The sequence below is a fragment of the Gymnoscopelus braueri genome, assembly GCF_963280865.1.
Source record: "Gymnoscopelus braueri genome assembly, chromosome: 16".
Taxonomy (NCBI): domain Eukaryota; kingdom Metazoa; phylum Chordata; class Actinopteri; order Myctophiformes; family Myctophidae; genus Gymnoscopelus; species Gymnoscopelus braueri.
Genome location: NC_137616.1, coordinates 35,266,143 through 35,283,847, shown reverse-complemented (window position 1 = coordinate 35,283,847; position 17,705 = coordinate 35,266,143). Strand labels below are relative to the sequence as shown.

The 17,705-nt window shown below is 42.2% G+C and overlaps 1 protein-coding gene across 2 annotated transcripts; it reads right to left on the bottom strand.

The window, feature by feature from the left end:
• Positions 1-2,132: 2,132 nt before the first annotated feature.
• tbx18 (T-box transcription factor 18) lies at positions 2,133-14,819 on the bottom strand. 2 transcript variants are annotated; one of them, XM_080453105.1, is made up of 8 exons: positions 14,338-14,819; positions 12,069-12,252; positions 11,526-11,627; positions 10,294-10,477; positions 8,622-8,789; positions 5,750-5,814; positions 4,052-4,146; positions 2,133-3,888 (listed from the first exon to the last, which is right to left on the bottom strand). In XM_080453105.1, exons 1-8 carry the CDS (start codon positions 14,591-14,593, stop codon positions 3,350-3,352), a joined length of 1,593 nt encoding a protein of 530 aa, XP_080309231.1. In that variant the 5' UTR covers positions 14,594-14,819; the 3' UTR covers positions 2,133-3,349. The 2 variants fall into 2 exon arrangements, with proteins under 2 accessions (XP_080309231.1, XP_080309232.1); XM_080453106.1 differs by having other exon boundaries at positions 10,306-10,477.
• Between the last annotated feature and the right edge of the window lie 2,886 nt (positions 14,820-17,705).

Sequence of the window (17,705 nt, the reverse complement as noted above, 5' to 3'; positions counted from 1 at the left end):
ACAGTTGGAAGAAAGGTTGCCTGAGCGTCTCTGAGCAACTAAACACAACCAGATGGCAATTCATTAATGGAGAGAGATAGTACACACTTTGTCCACTGTGTCTGTCGCCAGAAACGGCAAAATCTCTGTGAAATGATGTCAAACCACGTCGGAGGTTGTAAACAAACAGAGAGGCTCTGTGTAAAAAAGAAAATACCATTCCAGCAGTGATATGGTGCAGTGATCTAAGCGCAGAGCGGAGCCAAGTGCCCCACATTAAACAGTTCATGGCAAGATTGTTTTTATGAAGCATTTTGTTGATACAGTAGAACAACAGTTTTAACAGAATTAACGTCTCTTTTAAGCACCGTCATGACTCTCAAGATGGTACCGGTATAGTGACACTGCGTTCACACTTACGTGCTGTGACAACAATGCAGGTATTCTAACTAGGTAGCGTGATGTTATATTGCCGGCAAGGAAATCGTCACTGAATGCTGGCATTCAAAATTGCCGCATGTTCACACATGGCACCACAATTAAATAATCAGTAAAATAGCAGCATTTCAAGCAAGTGTGAACAGTTTTTCATTCACTGGGGGAATAAAGAACAACAGCTCAAATAAATATGTTTGGGGTATTTTACCCCTAAAAAGGGGGTAAGGACTTTAAGACTTTTGATTGTTGGAATTTGATAATAGTGTTTACATTTCAATAAACAGAGTATCGCCTTAACCTGGATAAGATCGGCACATTATTGTGCATGTAAACACATATTGGAATTGCAGGACCAGCTAAAAACTCCTTAGTGCAACTGCTATATTCTCAATTATTTGTATTTGCCAGTGCATATGGTTTCAATTTCAACTTGGGGACAGTGAGAGGGGAAATATTTTACTTTAAATTTGGAACCAGGGCCTTTATAGTGCATTGACTTGTTTAGCTCTTTGTTTCTATTTTTAAAATAATTGGACATAATAAATGTTTCAGAAAGAGCACACTGTAAATGGCAACAGCATTTGGGGAAATCGGCTACAGAGCCACGCCGTGGGGGGTCATATCTGGGAGAATCTCTGTGAACTTTGAGACTCGCCTGGTTGAGGTCACATAGTCGCTGACAACTCAACCACCTGTTGCCACATACACACACAAATACACACAGGCACATGTTCATGCACAGATGCACAGACACTCATGCACGCACGGCCGAATTCACCACACACCCTGTCTTGTGGGACTTGGTCAATTGCAACAGGCTTGTAGGTATTAACTTACATGGCTATTACACAATGCCTGTGTGTGTGTGTGTGTGTGTGTGTGTGTGTGTGTGTGTGTGTGTGTGTGCGTGTGCGTGTGTGTGTGTGTGTATATTTGTCTTAGTGGTTGTCTTTACATTTGTCCCTGTCTCTTGTGATATGTTTCACTTCTCAGGCATCTAAAGCTTGTGGGCAGTCAAGCCCCAACTGTTGACTGCTTTATTACGTGCGCGAGCGTGCTCACACACACAACTTTAAAGCACCAATATAGATACTGTGACCACACATACTAGATACGTACACAGTAAAATCCTTAGGGGTCCATTTTCACACCCTCAGAATTAAATTAACGGTCTGGATTTTACACTGTACACTTGAGCTCAACCCAAAATCCAACCATGTCAGACAGGAAAAGTCATATTTCCTTCTCCCTCTCTCTCTCTCTCACTCACTCACTCACTCACACACACACACGCGCGCGTGCACACATGCACACGCACGCACACACACTGCATAAACACCCATAAGCCTTCTCATCAAGAAAAACCTCTTGAAACCGTGAGTTAGTTGTATATAGTCATTGTGACTTGAATAGATATATTTTATTTGGCTCAAAAAAACAAAACAAAAAAGTCACGGAACATGTTATTTTCCAAGGGCCAGCAGGTGTACTTACATCGCGTGTGTTTGCAAAAGGAAAAGCGTTTCCGTCGAGTTTCAGGATCGCCAGTTTGCGTACCTCACCCGGTCTAATGAGCAGAAGCAGGTGCATTTTTTTTTAAGTGCGAAGGGGTCACACAGACCTTTATATACACTAACCCCACCACCCACCCATCCCCACCCCCACCCACTGCCTCAATATCTTTCCCTGCTACGTACAGAGTCCTTACAGGCAGCTCCAGTATTATGTCAGATTTGCGTGTCGAAAGATGCATTTTCACCAACAACACCACACGTCATGGGTGAAAGTCGATCAAGTAGAAAGGTCTTCCCAGACCACAGACAGCGTGTAGATCGGCCAATCATTTAGATTATGAATCGCAGTATTGTTCTTCAGTGAAGGCCGTTGCCTCTGCATTTGACACGGCTGTGCTGACACGTGTATGTTTTAAGTGTTGTACTCTCATGATGTCTCTCTTGAGTGTCGGGTCTTTGAAGCCTGCTAATCCAGAGTGGTTAAGTCCCACTTGTGGCAGACATTAACCACATGAACTCTATATACTTACGGTAGTTGACCGGGGTCCCATAGGGCTCTATACTAGGTCCACTACTATTTCCCTCTCCACCAAATCCATTCGGCGGAAAATAGCCGATCTACAAGCTTGCAACGCGATGTGTGTTGAGCTTCTAGATCTGCTATTTTTGCCAAATATTTGGCACAGAATAGGGACGCTATAGGGTTCGTCTGGGCTCTAGCTACAACACAGGTCTGTTTTCTCACACATGGAGTTGCATAATACAGTTGCCACCAGGCACATTATAAGAACAATTTAAAGTGAATTAACAAGGAAGAATCGGCTCAAACTCAGAGTCCAGACTTCCCATCCAACATGGGCAAGATCTCATCTCACATTATGGAAGCAGTGGACAACTGTTGTTTTTGACTGTAATTGTTCAAAAGAAACTGCTTGAAGGGGGCAGAGGAGGGTTGCGGCTGAAGTGCTTGCTTTGTAAGTCTGGGCCAGCCCCGGTTTCTGCCCAGTGTTTCTTGGCCTCTGTTCGTGTGATCAGATTCGTGCTTTTATTCCAGTTCAGTCTCCGGGTTATAATGTTTGGACTCCAAAGCCACAGTTTTCCTCCCTGGGCTACCGCTGCAGTTGCCTCGCAAAGCCCTGACACACTTTAGTCCCACAGAACATGAACAAAAAAGAACTTGGTGAAAAATAAAAAGAAACAGGTCTCTTTAATGAGAGCTCCACGACAAGCTCACCGTGCTCACAGAAACAATGGCTCAAGTTTGTCGTTCTTCTTTCTCGTGTGCAAGATGGCTCCTTCCCCGGTGGATGATTCGCTCTTGCTGTGATAAGTTCTGAACCAAAGTCGTACCGTTTTCCAGGACGGAAATATGTTTCCCACAAAAACAACAACAACCCCCTGCGGTCAGGTGGTCAAGTTCAGCCCATATGGGCCGTGACTTGTGAAGCTCCGCCTCCTGGCTGACCGCTGGCCAATCCCAAAGTCCGAGTGTCAAATAGGAAGCCTTGCTGGCCTCCGCTTAGCATGCCCAGGCTGTCCGATAGCGTCCCGCTGGGGGAGGAGCCGAGGAAGGGGCTCTGGTGATTGGCGGCGGCGGCAGCCATTTTGTCAGGGCTGGCGGCGAGACGGGGCGATGGAGGAAATGTGTAACCATAGAGACCGTAGGGGGGCGTATGGAGGCGTAGTCCACCGTAACCCTGAGAGGAAGGGTTCGGTAGGTAGCCTAGCTGAGAGGCAGGGAGGGGCAGGGAGCAAAATCCTTCGCCCTCATAGCCTGAGGGACCTCTGTGAGAGGGGAAAGGCTCTGGGGCGTTGCTATAGCGATGGAGAGGGTGCGCTGGTCGGGAACAGGTGTAGTCGGGCGGACTGAGGGGACACACCTGGAAATGGGACGAGCAGGGAGACGAGGAGAGCAGGTGAGATGATGCCCCAAGACCTCCATGGACTCCAGGGATTCCTGCAGAAGAACACAGAGAGGGAAGAACCGGGAAGTTAATTTAGCTTCTTCCAAGGTTCAAATATTGTTCATGAGATAAGAAGGGGGAGGGGGGGTCGTTAGACCTTCTGGATTCAAACCCAGAATGGCATGAAGATGTGCTATGTTTATTTACAATCTGTACCTTGTTTGCCCATGCCAGGGATGTCCTCGAATGTGAGCGTTCGCAGAGATGGCCGCCAGAATGCATATGACTCCACCAGAGCCTCAAGACCCATCCTGTAAGCCACATAAACACACACACACACACACACACACACACACACACGCACACGCACACACAAAGAGGGTCAGAATTACACCCGATAAAGCAGCATGTCTGATGTCATACTCTATGATTCAGAATGACAAATATGACCACAAATTCTTTGGTCAGCGATACAGTCAACGCCCACTCACATCCCAGCATGCCTCACTGCGGCAGACATTACGCCCTCTCCCGCCCTCTCCTATCCCAGCATGCCTCACTGCGGCAGACATTACAACCAGCCACCTGGAGGCCATCTTAGCCGCCCGCGGGGCCTCTCTCTCCTTCTCTCTCTCTCTCTCTCTCTCTCTCTCTCTCTCACCGTCTCCATGGAGACCGCAGGTAATGAGGGGCATAAACGCTGCGCCGCCATTGGCCGCTGCCAGCCGGGTGCTCCGAGGTAATTGCTTTCACACGGGCTTTTACAGGCGAATCAGGACGAAGGCGCAGGAAGCCGCAGCAAGGATTTATGAGGTGGGGCTCCCACCCCCACCCGCCTCCTCCCCTCCACATCCACCTCTCCCTCTTCCCCAGGTGGGGTGGGGGGGGGGGGCTGCGGCTGGGGTAATGCGAGCGCTCTGTTACCCCTCGTTAGCGTGAGGATAAAAGTCCTCCCCCCCCGCGGGGTCGTAGCCGCGGCGATAATTTAGACAAGCTGCCCCGGAGTGGCCCTGTGCGTTCCGAAGCAGCCTATCAGAGCAGGAGTTTATTTAGCAAACTGCTTAACTCTTCCTGTAATATTTAAGGGGGAGGTGTTTTTTTCTCTCTGCCTTCCTGAGTTTAACTTTTATAGGGTCAGCTGTCAGGGTCTCCCGGTTATCCAGGTTGCTGTGTACTCTGCCTTCTCCTCCCTGTTGGATTTTCACTCTTTCACATATACATGCATACCCCCCCCCCCTCTCTCTCTCTCTCTCTATTTCTCTTTCTCCCCCTTGTCTCTCTCTCTCCTCCTCTCTAATGATTTCTGCTGAGGGCCCCAGGGGGAATGGCTGTTTGGAGACTGTTTTCTTTTTTCTCTTCTTTTTTTTTTTTACTGCCGTGTTGTTTTAATGCTGTTTATATATATGTTTATAAATGTGTTTATATAGATTTTCTTCAGGACACTCTCCACTTTTATTATTCTGCCGTTGATGTTTATGTTCTCTTGGCGCGGCTGGAATCTGACGCTCCATTTGGCTTTCGGGGGGCTGAGGTTACATTTTTCCCTCTCAAACGTTCTGCCCGTTAACTGTGTAACTCTGTAAATTAGTGCCCTGAAAACTTAGCACGCACTCAATGCATCGGTGATTAATGTTGTAAAATGTTTATAATTATGTACTGCGACCGTTCGATCGCTGGAATTAACTGTTTTTTTTTTTTTCCTCCGTCAAAAACGGATTTATTTAATGGTCTGCTGTTGCGCACTTTCCAAGTAAAGAAAAAACAGATACATAATAACTTTGCTCCCTATAAAAGACGATTGAAATAGCTGTGACAAGAACCGCAAACAAACCCTAATGTAACGCAGTCCTGCGTCTCACATTTCCTCTAATACGCCAGATAATGTGAAAATCTCTGTGATGGAAATCAACTCACCGGTTTCTGCCCGAGTCTCTGAACCCTTTGGCGAAGGGGTTTCTGTCGATCTTCAACCTTGTGATCTGGAAGGGGAAAAAAATACAGAACGAGACCCCTGTTAATTCCAAACATTCATACATTACACAGTCCATGATAATGGGAGTTTATTTTACATAGAGTGAAATATTTTTCCAACCAAAATGGATTTATTTGCATTGTCTCTAATCTTTTGACCAGGTCTAGCCACTGGTATTATGAGTTTATAAGCCAATATTATTTAAGTATGTTTTCCCAGCCTTAAAGTATGTGCGTCTGTGTATGTGCATCCACGCACACATTTGTGTATATTTATAAGCATGAATACAGGTGTGTGTATGAAAATATATGAAAAATATTATGTTAGCGCACATGTTTGTGTGCAAGCGTGTGTGTGTGTGTGTGTGTGTGTGTGTGTGTGTGTGTGTGTGTGTGTGTGTGTGTGTGTGTGTGTGTGTGTGTGTGTGTGTGTGTGTGATATTGTGATCTGAGACTAGATATCGTTAGGGATTTTGTTTATTGTAATATCGAGATATGGCAAAAGTGTTATGTTTTCCTGGTTTCAATCACTTAAGCCTTATTTTGTACTTTCACAATTTGTCAAAAATAGCTAAAATAGCCGATATACAAACTCACAACGCATCACAAGCTTGTAGATCATCAATTTTAGCTATTTTTTACAATTTTTTAATGTAAAAGAAAGAAATATTATCTTCACAATATATTCAAAAATAGCATGTGTGCGTGGTGTGTGTGTGCAGTGTGTGCAGTGTGTGCGTGTGTGCGTGCGTGCGTGCGTGCGTGTGTGCGTGCGTGCGTGCGTGCGTGCGTGCGTGCGTGCGTGCGTGCGTGCGTGCGTGCGTGCGTGTGTGCGTGCGTCTTGCGAGCACATTTGTCAGTGGGTTTGCTCAGGTTGTGGGTGGTGTGTACTGCCCAATTCTGTGACCCGTATCCAGAGAAACTTTATAGGCACCACCACTATGCGCTTACATCAGCCATCATTTGCTGTCGGTCAGCCAACACTGCCAATATCCTTCTTTGAAGTGCACACTGGCCTGAAACCAGCTAAACCAGTACCCTGCCCTCATATAGTGTAGCAAATTCAAAAGGAAGAGATTTGCTTTGAGAGGAGTAAAAGCCATAAGTCATCTAAAGTTGAATTTGTCAAAATGAGACCTAAAAAATACAGCTGAGTGCAGTGTACCCTTTAATTAAAATAAAGTAATGTATGCATCTTGCCATATCAGACATTTTGTAATCCAGGTCAAAATATTAATGCATTAGTCGGTTGTTGTTTTACAGTAAATTATCATAGTACATTTTCTATCATATTTTAGTGCTAAATATTTTATACCCTACATTCCATAGGTGCATATATATATATATATATATATATATATATATATATATATATCCAGCATTATAGGACAGGTCAAACTAGTTGACTAGACAGAAATCATTTTTCTGTTTTTCTTTTCTATTTTTTTTCATATTTCACTCCTGAACAAAATGTCCAAGGAGTTTTTCTCAGGATAATCCGTCAAACAGTCCCTTAGAAACAACTCTCATCTCCCTGAACCTAAAGCCTGAAATCTTCAGTTGTTAATTTAACTCTGTGAAGACCTACCAGGTCCATTTTTACACTCTCAAATTTAGCCTAAACTGACTCATTTAGGAAAAAAACTAAAACAAAAGTACTTTTTGACCAAATTGTCCTGTTTAATTTTCAGAGCAGAATTCTCACTCATCATGTGTTTTTTACACTAACATAACAATACAGACATTTTTGAATAGATTTAGCGGTCATCCTCAGTTGAGCAGTGCACTAAGTTAATTTATCCATTTGTAACTCTGAGTTACATTTGTACACTCTCTGAGTTAACCCTCATCTCTGTCATTTTAGATTTCTTTGGCTATTCAAAAATAGCAGATATAGCGCTATGAGCTTGTAGATCTGCAATTTTTTTTTATCGTGAAGATTTGTGCAAATCTTTGAATATATATTCAAGTGAACATTTGTAAAATAGTTTGTTCCAGGGACGTCCCAGAAACACAGATTTGAGTTACAGAAGAAAAAAAATAATAGCAGATCTAAAAGCTCATAGTGCGGCACTCGCATGCTATGAGCTTTCTATATCTGCTATTTTTGAATAGCCAAAGAAATCTAAATTTCCCAGATTGAATGGGTTAAATTAACTGTGTACCACTAGTCTGGAAGGAAAGAATCCCTGTAGATAAATTTAGAGTCGGTAGTCTATGGAGAACATCACACACACACAAGCAGGGTACATACTGTAGCAAACATTCCAGCTTGTACGTGTGGTATTCTAATGGATAATAGCCGGGCCTGCAGGTATAGGCAACTTATATATCGTCTCTGTCGGGTGGAAACCTCATATGTCCAAAACCGTTACTTTTCAGGATTCAAATTCAAAAACAGCTAAAGTAGCAGATCTACAAGCTCAAAACGCGTTGCTTCTCGCGGCGTTTCGAGTTTGCAGATCTGCTACTTTTGATGCTTTTGTGTGTGTAGTATGATCAAGTAGGGTATTAAAGAGATAGTTCATCCAATAGGAGACACACAGGAGACTCTTTGTGTCTCCTTCCGGAGCCGCTGCCGGTCATCAAATTATTGGCTTAGGAATGCGACAATAACCAAAAAATATCTATGAATTCAAGTTTCCTTGGGGTGACTAATCGATAGGAAAAAAAGATAAGAGGTTTCTTCCCCGACAGCAAAGATATTTTGTTGAGTTGTAATTGAACGTTGTTGCACTGGCAATAAAGTCGGTTGCTAAACGGAGTAAAGGTGATGAGCTTTTGGGGGCTATAACCAGGGCGGTGCTAACGGTACCTGTTGGTTCTGGTACGCGGTGACGGTGGTGAACACCGTCTCGGGGAAGGAGGTGGTCTTGGTCCCTTCCCCCAGCGGGACCGCCCTAACCGGGGACAGCTCCTCTCCGCACTCCTTGCGGATGACGTGAACCCGCGGCTGGTACTTATGCATGGAGTGTAGGATGATCTGTAAAATAGGGAGGAAGGAGGATATGTAGTCCATTATTAATCCTACAGGGACATTCGGTCGTCGTAGCGGCACTGCATTAACCCATTCGATCCGGAAACGCATCTGTGTCATTTTAGATTTCTTTGGCTATTCAAAAATAGCAGATCTACAAGCTTTGTCTGCTATTTTTGAAAAATCTTGAAATCTGGAACAAAATATTTTACAAATGTTCGCTTAAAAATATATATATATTCAAAGATTTGCACAAAGATTTTTCAAAAATAGCAGATCTACAAGTTCGTAGCGCGGCACTCTGTGCTGAGCTTGTAGATCTGCTATTTTTTAATAGCCGAAGAAATCTTAAAATGACAGATGCTTTCCCAGTCTTAATGGAATAAGGACAGAGAAATAGTAACACTAGAAACAACAAGGCGGCCATAGCTGAATGGGTCAGAGAGGCTATACATGGGAAACAGAGGGTCCCAGGTTCGATTGCAGGCCCCCGACAATGTGTCGAGGTGTCCCTGAGCAAGACACTTAACCCCCGATCAGCTGGGTGAAGCTGAAAACTGAATTTACCCCACGGGATTAATAAGGTCTAATTAATTATTAACAAACAAAAAGGGTAACAACATAATATAAAAAAACGAATAAAGACATGAAGATGACTTCATTCGACCTGGCGTCTGCACCTGGACTGGTCATGTGTGAATAGTGTATGAGCCATCAATAGGTGGACATGGAGACAAAGTAATGTTTGCAGTCAATAATGGCATAAATAGACTTTAAGACCTATGGGACTGACATGGCCGTCTACACGACTAACCTAAATAAATATGTTCAATCTGTCACAGTAAAAGGGAATATAATAGTTATGTATACAATAATATACAGTAGGATAGCCTATATAATTAGCAGTAAAGTAAATCAGAAGTCATATAAATGTGGAGGGCACTACACATACTGTAGAAACATTTCTCCAAACACGCACAGTGAAATCCTTAGTGTTCATTTAATGCTGAGAGTGTTAATGAACCCATAGGATTTAGTTGTGCACTTGTTGGAAAGCATAAATGCAAGCATGCAAGTACATAGATACATAGATTAATATATACACAATGCACACATCCAATACTGTAAGCTCAAAATAGATGTCTTTGGCAGAACCCATTGGTGCAAACAAGACTTTACATATTTTACGTGATTAAAATTAATGCAAGAATAATAAATAAATAAAGGAATCCTCTGGAATTTACAAAAGCTGATCAAGTAATGAGATGGTTCACAAGTTAATGAGATGGTTCACAGATTTCAAGGGAATATATTCTTCAGCATGTCTCATGAATTCAACTTGACATACATATTTGCTCAACTCAGTGATGCATATTTTATTTTTTGTTATGGAATCGAATAGATTTCTTTCTAAGTATAATTTATTCTACACTGACTGTACTTTAATATATTGTCCATAAATCCCATTTTCAAAAGGTATGATCAAGGCCCATTGACTGATTTGACTTACGTATTGACTTACATGTCCCTGGTCGTCCAGCTCGTTGTTGGTCAGTTTGAGTTTGTCAAAACTAACGACCTGCCGCATCCACGTCTCTCCAGAGGCCGGGGAGTCCGGGTGGATGTACACCCTGGGCGGCACCGGCGAGTCCGCATTTCCCGCAACCATCCACTTGGAACTGTGGTACACGTACCTTCAAAAATATACAAAGACATGAGAGGATGGACGTCAAAATTTTTTAAAGTGTCAGTGTCACACCCATCTCTGCACCTCATAGACAAAGTTCATATAGACTCCACAAACAGTGGTGGAAAGTATAGGTACATTTACTCAAGTAGTGTACTTAAGTACAATTTTGAGGTATATTTTTTACTTTAGTGGAGTATTTCCAATTTTCAGTTATTTTACTTCTACTCCAGATGCAAATATTGTACTTTTACTCCACTATTATTTGAAAACTTTAGTTACTAGTTAATTTGCTGATTTGTATTATTATTATAAAACATACATTAACCACTTCAGCCCTATATACATTTTGACTATTTGAAAAAAGCCGATCTACAAGCTCACAGTAGATCTGCTATTTTCAAAAGATTTGTATACATTTGAAAACTTGTGAAATGGTACATTCTGCAAATGAGTCCTTTCTACTTTTGGTACTTTAAGTACATTTTGACTCCCAATACTTTTATACTTTTACTCAAGTAAATTTTGAATTCCGTTATTGTAACAAAAGTATTTCTACATTGCTGTATTGATACTTTTACTCGTGTAAAAACATTGAGTATAGGCTACTTTTTCCACCACTGTCAGTATATGTTCATTTTGTAGTGCTGTTATAACATTTGTCAGTTGACCTTTCGAGGGTGGAGAGGTTAAAAGGCGTCCAAAAGGCCTTTTTTTCCCAAAAGGCTGTGAAAAGGGCGCAAAACCGCCTCTGACAAATCACTTTGCCAACCGCCATTTGCGGCTCCGGGGAAGCGGAGAGATTGACCCATTGAAAACGGTTGGTTTCACTCTGGCAGACCGGACGAGGTCTAAATTCAGACATGAACAAGTTATACTGTTTAGGGCGCCCCTTTTTTGTCCTTGTCGTAAATTGCGACTTTTAGGCGCGCGCGCGCGCGCGCGCGCGTGTGTGTGTGTGTGTGTGTGTGTGTGTGTGTGTGTGTGTGTGTGTGTGTGTGTGTGTGTGTGCGCGTGTGAGAGAGTGAGTGCGCGTGCGTGCGTGCGTGTCTCACCTATATCGCTTGTTGTCCACGGGGATTATGTCCATGGCGATGTAATACTGTTGATGTGGGTCCAGGCCCGTGATCTTCACGCGCATGGCGGGGAACATCCGCCTGCACAGGAAATATGAAATAAATCATCTGTTTGAATTGTTTAATTGGCCCTGTTTATAGGCTACAAGCTGAGTAAAACTCGATTAGTCATTTTACAAATTTCAATTGCCATGATAGTAATGTTAATGTACTAAGGCTATACATTTAGTTTACTTCGAGGTCACAAATGTTCAATATTTATATTGGTCTCACTGATTGTTGTAATGATACATTCATTCTATATGAAGCAAAACGTGTTTATGATTATTATTATTATTATTAATGGCACTATTTAACCTATTTACCCTTTTTGTTTTATTGGTGTACACAGGGTAGCTGCTACATTTAATTATGGAATGTCAGAGTGCATTTTATTAAATTGTTTGACTGTGTCATAATTGCGGCAAAAGGATAAAGGCGAAATAATCCAGATCATCCCTCTCCTCCTGTCCCATATCCTACCGTCCTGCCTTGGTGATGATCATCTCCGTGCCGATCTCGTGAAAGCGCTTCCACAGGTCGTGGCCCTGCAGGTCCACGCGCATCTCCTCCCCTCCGGACCCGCTAACCGGTGCAGCGATGACCGGCGGGGCCGTGCACTGCGCCTCGGGCCCAGGGCTCTCCAACAGCACGTCCTCGCTCTCCGCTTCAAAGGGAAATAAATAATCCCGTTAATATTGAAAAGTAATAACCCTCAAACCCATTTCCAATAAACAGTGGTGGAAAAATTACTCTATTTTTTTTTATACTTTTAGTATCAATACTGCAATGTAAGAAATATTCTGTTACAACAGGTTAGTCCGGAATTCAACAAAATTACTTGAGTAAAAGTGCAAAAGTATTGGTGTCAAAATGTACTTAAAGTACCAAAATTAGAAAGTATCATTATGCAGAACGTCCCATTTTACAAGTTTTCAAATGTATAAAACATATTTTGAAAATAGCAGATCTCCAAGCTCACAATGCATCGCATGGCGACGCATTGTGAGCCTTGTAGATCAGCTATTTTCAAAAGGCCGAAATGTATAGCCTATAGGGCTGAAGTGGGTAATGTATGTTTTGTAATAATAATAAACAAAAACTGGATCATTTAAAAAAAAACTTTTTATTTGCCTATGATCTGAACATTTTTGTTCTATGACTGAATTGCATGCAGACACAATGAGGCCCCTTGTTTTTTTTTAATATATATATATATATATATATATATATATATATATATATATATATATATATATATATATATCGGCTTGTTTTTATGTTCAAAGTTATTCAGAGAACATGTCTAATCATACACTGATGTCTATTGTTTTATTATTAGGTGCCATGCAGCGACGGCCTCGCCAAGTGGGAGAAATTTATAGACGCAAATGCACTGGCCAAACAAATCCAGAACTAGGGGAGGGCGGGGTAGGTTGTGACCCTTTTTGCTTTTTTTTTACTCGATTGCTAAATAAATACTTTCTCAATTATAACAAAAATGTAAAGTTAATAACTTGGATCTGTCTGTTTTTTAATTAAATCTCAAACATGAAAGCCACAATTTCACTTTAAAAATGGTGTGCGCACTGGCAACCAACCCCGTTGGGGGGGTCGATTGTTCCCATCTATATGGGATAACACAAAATGCTTGAGCGGAATGTTTCCTATAAAGACAACTTTCACAGCCAAGTGGAGCTAAATTCGCAGCAGATTTAATTCATGATTTGTCATCATAACCGCTCGGGTTTGTGTGTTTTCTGCAGGCCTTACAGAGCATCGTTTCCGCGGCTATTTCCATGTCTTTATCGCCTGCTAATTGGCGTGTTTATGATTGCGACACTACACTCATAAAGCTCGTAAAGCGTCTCACATTAGTCACACTCACGCGACTTCTATTTACAAGACCAGCGCCAAGATATTTTATCATATTTAGGCCTATACGATTTCTACTACAGTTATTTCTGACACATAGGCTTGCAGATATTTTAGTTTTTCATATTTTTGCCTATACTTTTAACATTTACTTTTCTGAGCAGGAGGCCTTACCTGGGAGAAAAAACTATTATTGTAGGCCTATTCTGGGTTAAAACAACGAGTGTATGCAAATATTGATGAAAATTTAATTTCTACTTTTAGCCAATACAATTTATAGTATTAAGTCTACTATGGCCTATTGTTAACCATGCAAAGCTGACATAATAATTATTTTCCAATAAAGTATATAATATAAGGCCAATCTATGTTTATAAAAAACATAAACAGGATAAACAGACAAGTCTCGAACTACAAACTTAGTCGTGTTATAAAAACTATTGCAATTATTATTATTAATAGCCCATAGCTGCTCGTTTTCTGATTGCTGATTGATTTATTGTCGTGGGAATGTGATGTAGACGCTGTCTCAGGCTAGTTTATGAAATTGCCAATATAGTGCTATAGTAGTATATTAAAGGAGTAGTTCACCCCAAAAAAATACTTATTTCCTATCAATTACACACCCCATGAAGCCTTGAATTCATGGAGATTTTGTTGTTTTTGTCAGATTCCTAAATCAATAATTTGACCGGCGGAATATCCTATTGACCGATGACCCTGGCCTCAAATTATTGGCTCAGGAATGTGTCAAAAACAAAAGAAATCTCCATGAATTCAAGGCTTCACGAGGTGTGTAATTTGTTTTGGGTGAACTACTCCTTTAAATCAAATCCGTGCCAAATCGATTGCGTCCCCCATTGATCACTGTACTTACGGGAGCCGTCGCATTCAACCTCGCTGCCCCGGTCGCTGACAGTCGAAGCTCTCTCGGCCCGCGGTCCTCCGGGGCTCCCGGTCCCGGTAAGATCAGAAACATCGGTGCCGCCGTCCTCGAAGCAGCTGACAGCGGCCGCGTCCTCCTCGTTCTCCTCGATCTTGCGCCGCTTCTCCGCCGCGCCGATCAGGGACTCCACCGAGAACGCGTGCGCCTTGACGCTCAGAGCGCACGGCGACCGCCGCTTCTCTGCCATGTCGAACGGGAGAGGAGGAAGAACGGCGTCAAAATTAGAGGAGAACGGCGTCAAGATTGAGCGAGAAAGAGCAAAAAGGAAAAGTATCCCACCGCCCCAAACTGAACCCCGCGGTAACTTTATATTATAACCTTCCGATCTGTGCTGTCCTTGTTTGAGAGCGAGAGAGTGTGAGAGGGAGGCGGCGGCTCCTCCGGTTACAATCCTTTCTGGACTGACATTGAAGTAACCGGGCCAGTGGAGGCAAACGGTTTAAAGTCAGATAACTTCTCCCGTTATCTGTGTGAAGGAAGGAAGGCGCGGCGCACGGCAGTGGCTAGTGTTGCCAGGTTGTGCGAGAGAAACAAGCACCTAGGTCTATATGCAAACAGCCCAAAAGAAGCACAAGGCTACATGAGCCCTTTAATCCTATAGGCTATTTGAAAATAGCCGATCTACAAGCTGACAACGCTGTTGTGAGCTTGTAGATCTGCTATTTTCCAAAAACTCTTGAAGAAAATGTGAAAAATGTGGAATATATTTGAAACATTTTAACAACACAAACAATACACACATCTTGTATGGGGGGTCCCTGCCTGGCATTACATATTTTCAGATGGGGGTCTGCAGACAAATATATTTTAATTTGGGGGTCCTTGACATGAAAATCTTTGAGAACTACTAAACAACATTAGGAAGCAAGACCAAATAAGCAACTACACTTTAGAAACAAGCCCCCCCCCCCCCCAAACGCAACCTGCAAAGTGCAAACTAACCAATATCTACAAGCGACTTTACAGAAAAACAAGCCCCAATGTCGCTTATAATAAGCGGACATGGCAACACTGGTGTCAATAACCAGAGAAAAGGCTAAAGAGGGAGGGAGCCTGTCAATCTACCGCGCGCCGGAGCGGCCGCTCAGCCAATCACAGCCCCCCGGGGGTCTCCTCTCGGTCCCGCCCCCCTCATGTGGCCGCTCGTGCCTTATGTGGTATAAAGCAAGGGCTCGTGAATGAATCATGTCTCAGAAGCACGAGCGTCTCTCGGGCATTGCGCGCATTTTCACACCACGGCCCGACATGCTCTGCATATTTGGCCATTACTTACCTCCTGCACGGGAGCCCCTCTGGGAAGACCTGTGTCCTGTTGTATTATCATTATTATTCAATTCCCTGGCTGTCAACAATAACTTTGCGCGTAACCGTGAGTCGTGCGTAAAGGCCGCAACATATAGGGCAACGCAGAGCTCAGAAGTGGTGAATTTTGTGTGTAGTAGCAAATAATATAGCATATATATAACATAATAATAATCTGATACACAAATGCACAACTTTTTTTTTTGTATACCATAAAAGCAAGCCATTGTAACACATAGGGCAACAACATATGGTAAATATCCCAATTAACAGAATTGTCCTGTTAGTCTAATTCATTTCTTAATAATTCATGTGCAAAACTATAGATAGCCTACAGTCCTATATCTACCCATCTGTGTTGGAGTTTAACATAAACGAACGGACACGTTCACCCTCCATTTCAAACGGAGCTTATTTTGCTCCGGGTGCAACGACAGAGAGACTTTGAAATATGACATAAATATCCCCGCGGACCGTGAAGCAGCACTGCTTTTGATCTGATAAAAAAAAAACCAACATGGATGTGGCAGTGGCCTTTACTTTTCACCGTCCGACCATTTACATTGAACCTGAACCAATAAACGGCGGTGACGTGTTATTTATAATAATATTTTCCCCTCCCCAGTTGTTTATTTATATGCCTCGGAGGCCGAGCGCCATATGCCCTCACATACACGGGTATACCCGAGACGGACACGCATTCCCTGCATGACCACACGCTAATTTACACGTCCCGGGGCAGTGCGGTGCAGGCCAGGGGTGATATTTCCAAGCGTCCTGTGAACAGCCTAGGACACAGGCTAGAGCCCTCCATGCAATATGAATACGGGAATCCAGCTCATCCACACTTCAGCGGGTCATATTTTAGACTGTGTATACCTACACTCCTGTTCCTAAATTAAACCTCTGGCTCTTATAATTATAGGCCTATACTTCTATGCCTGTGTAGAAACTGGCCTTATGCCACTGAAAAGTCTGTGGACTACTAGACATAGCCACTGCGGCCTGTTTACTTTTTTTCCATTTTAAATTCAACAATGACATCTGGTTAAATTGTACATTTTGCATAAGTGTTTGAAGTTATTTTTAACGAGTAAATGTATCTTAAAAAATGAAGAGTTGAGAATAATTTCGTTTTCCCGGCATTGAATGCAGTTGACACAGAACAGTATCCTTTATTAGAAAACATTACCATAGCAGAGCCTATAACGTATTGCAATGTTGATTTTTTAAATGTAATTAGACTTTTTTTTAAACAAATATTTGATGTTCTATTTGACATTCTGAAAAAATAGACATATTCGTGTCATCGGTATATGGAGGACAATTTGTACCGCAATTAAAAACATAAAAACTCACTTAGTAGATAAATGCATTTATTTATTTATTTAACTGTGATTTTTGTTTACATACTCAACTGTGGTTTTCATTTATTTATTTGAGTTTTTATTAATTTGTTTACTCGTGGCACAAATTGTCCTCCATAATAGGAACTGAGTTATAAATTAAAATATCTTGGTGGAGAAAAAACGAATGAACGAAATGGGGGAAAAAAAGAAAATAAATAGTCCAGCTTTTACAACGAAAATGTATCTTTTAATCCCAAAACCTTTTCCAGTATTTGACTTACAACCAGCAACAATTCAACAAAACACACGAGGTCCTTTAAAAAAAATGGGCCTACCATTTTGTCATATTATAAAATCTTCTGGATTTTCGTTCTTCATTTGTAAATAAGCTGTTAGGCTAGTAATTACTGTAGTGTTACTTCACTTATTATAAAGGCTGATGAAATGTCTAAATCGAACATCACCTGTTGGACTAAAATATGTGTTTACAAAGTTACAACAAATACAACCAATGTCCCTTTCTGTCATTACATTTACCCCCCCCCAGGCCAGCTTCATCACAAAACTACCCTGGCTTGGATTTCACTATCACTTGTTCCACCCCCCCCCCCTCCCATTTTCTATCTGTGTTATGGTCAGGTGCATCTG

Coding starts and splice junctions, on each gene's coding strand:
- tbx18 (XM_080453105.1), bottom strand. CDS start 14,593: ATGGCAGAGAAGCGGCGGTCGCCGTGCGCTCTGAGCGTCAAGGCGCAC. Junction 8,790..10,293: donor AGGGACATGTAAGTCAATAC/GTAAGTCAAATC, acceptor CCTATTTTACAG/ATCATCCTACACTCCATGCA. Junction 4,147..5,749: donor AGAGACTCGGGCAGAAACCG/GTGAGTTGATTT, acceptor TGTGGCTTACAG/GATGGGTCTTGAGGCTCTGG.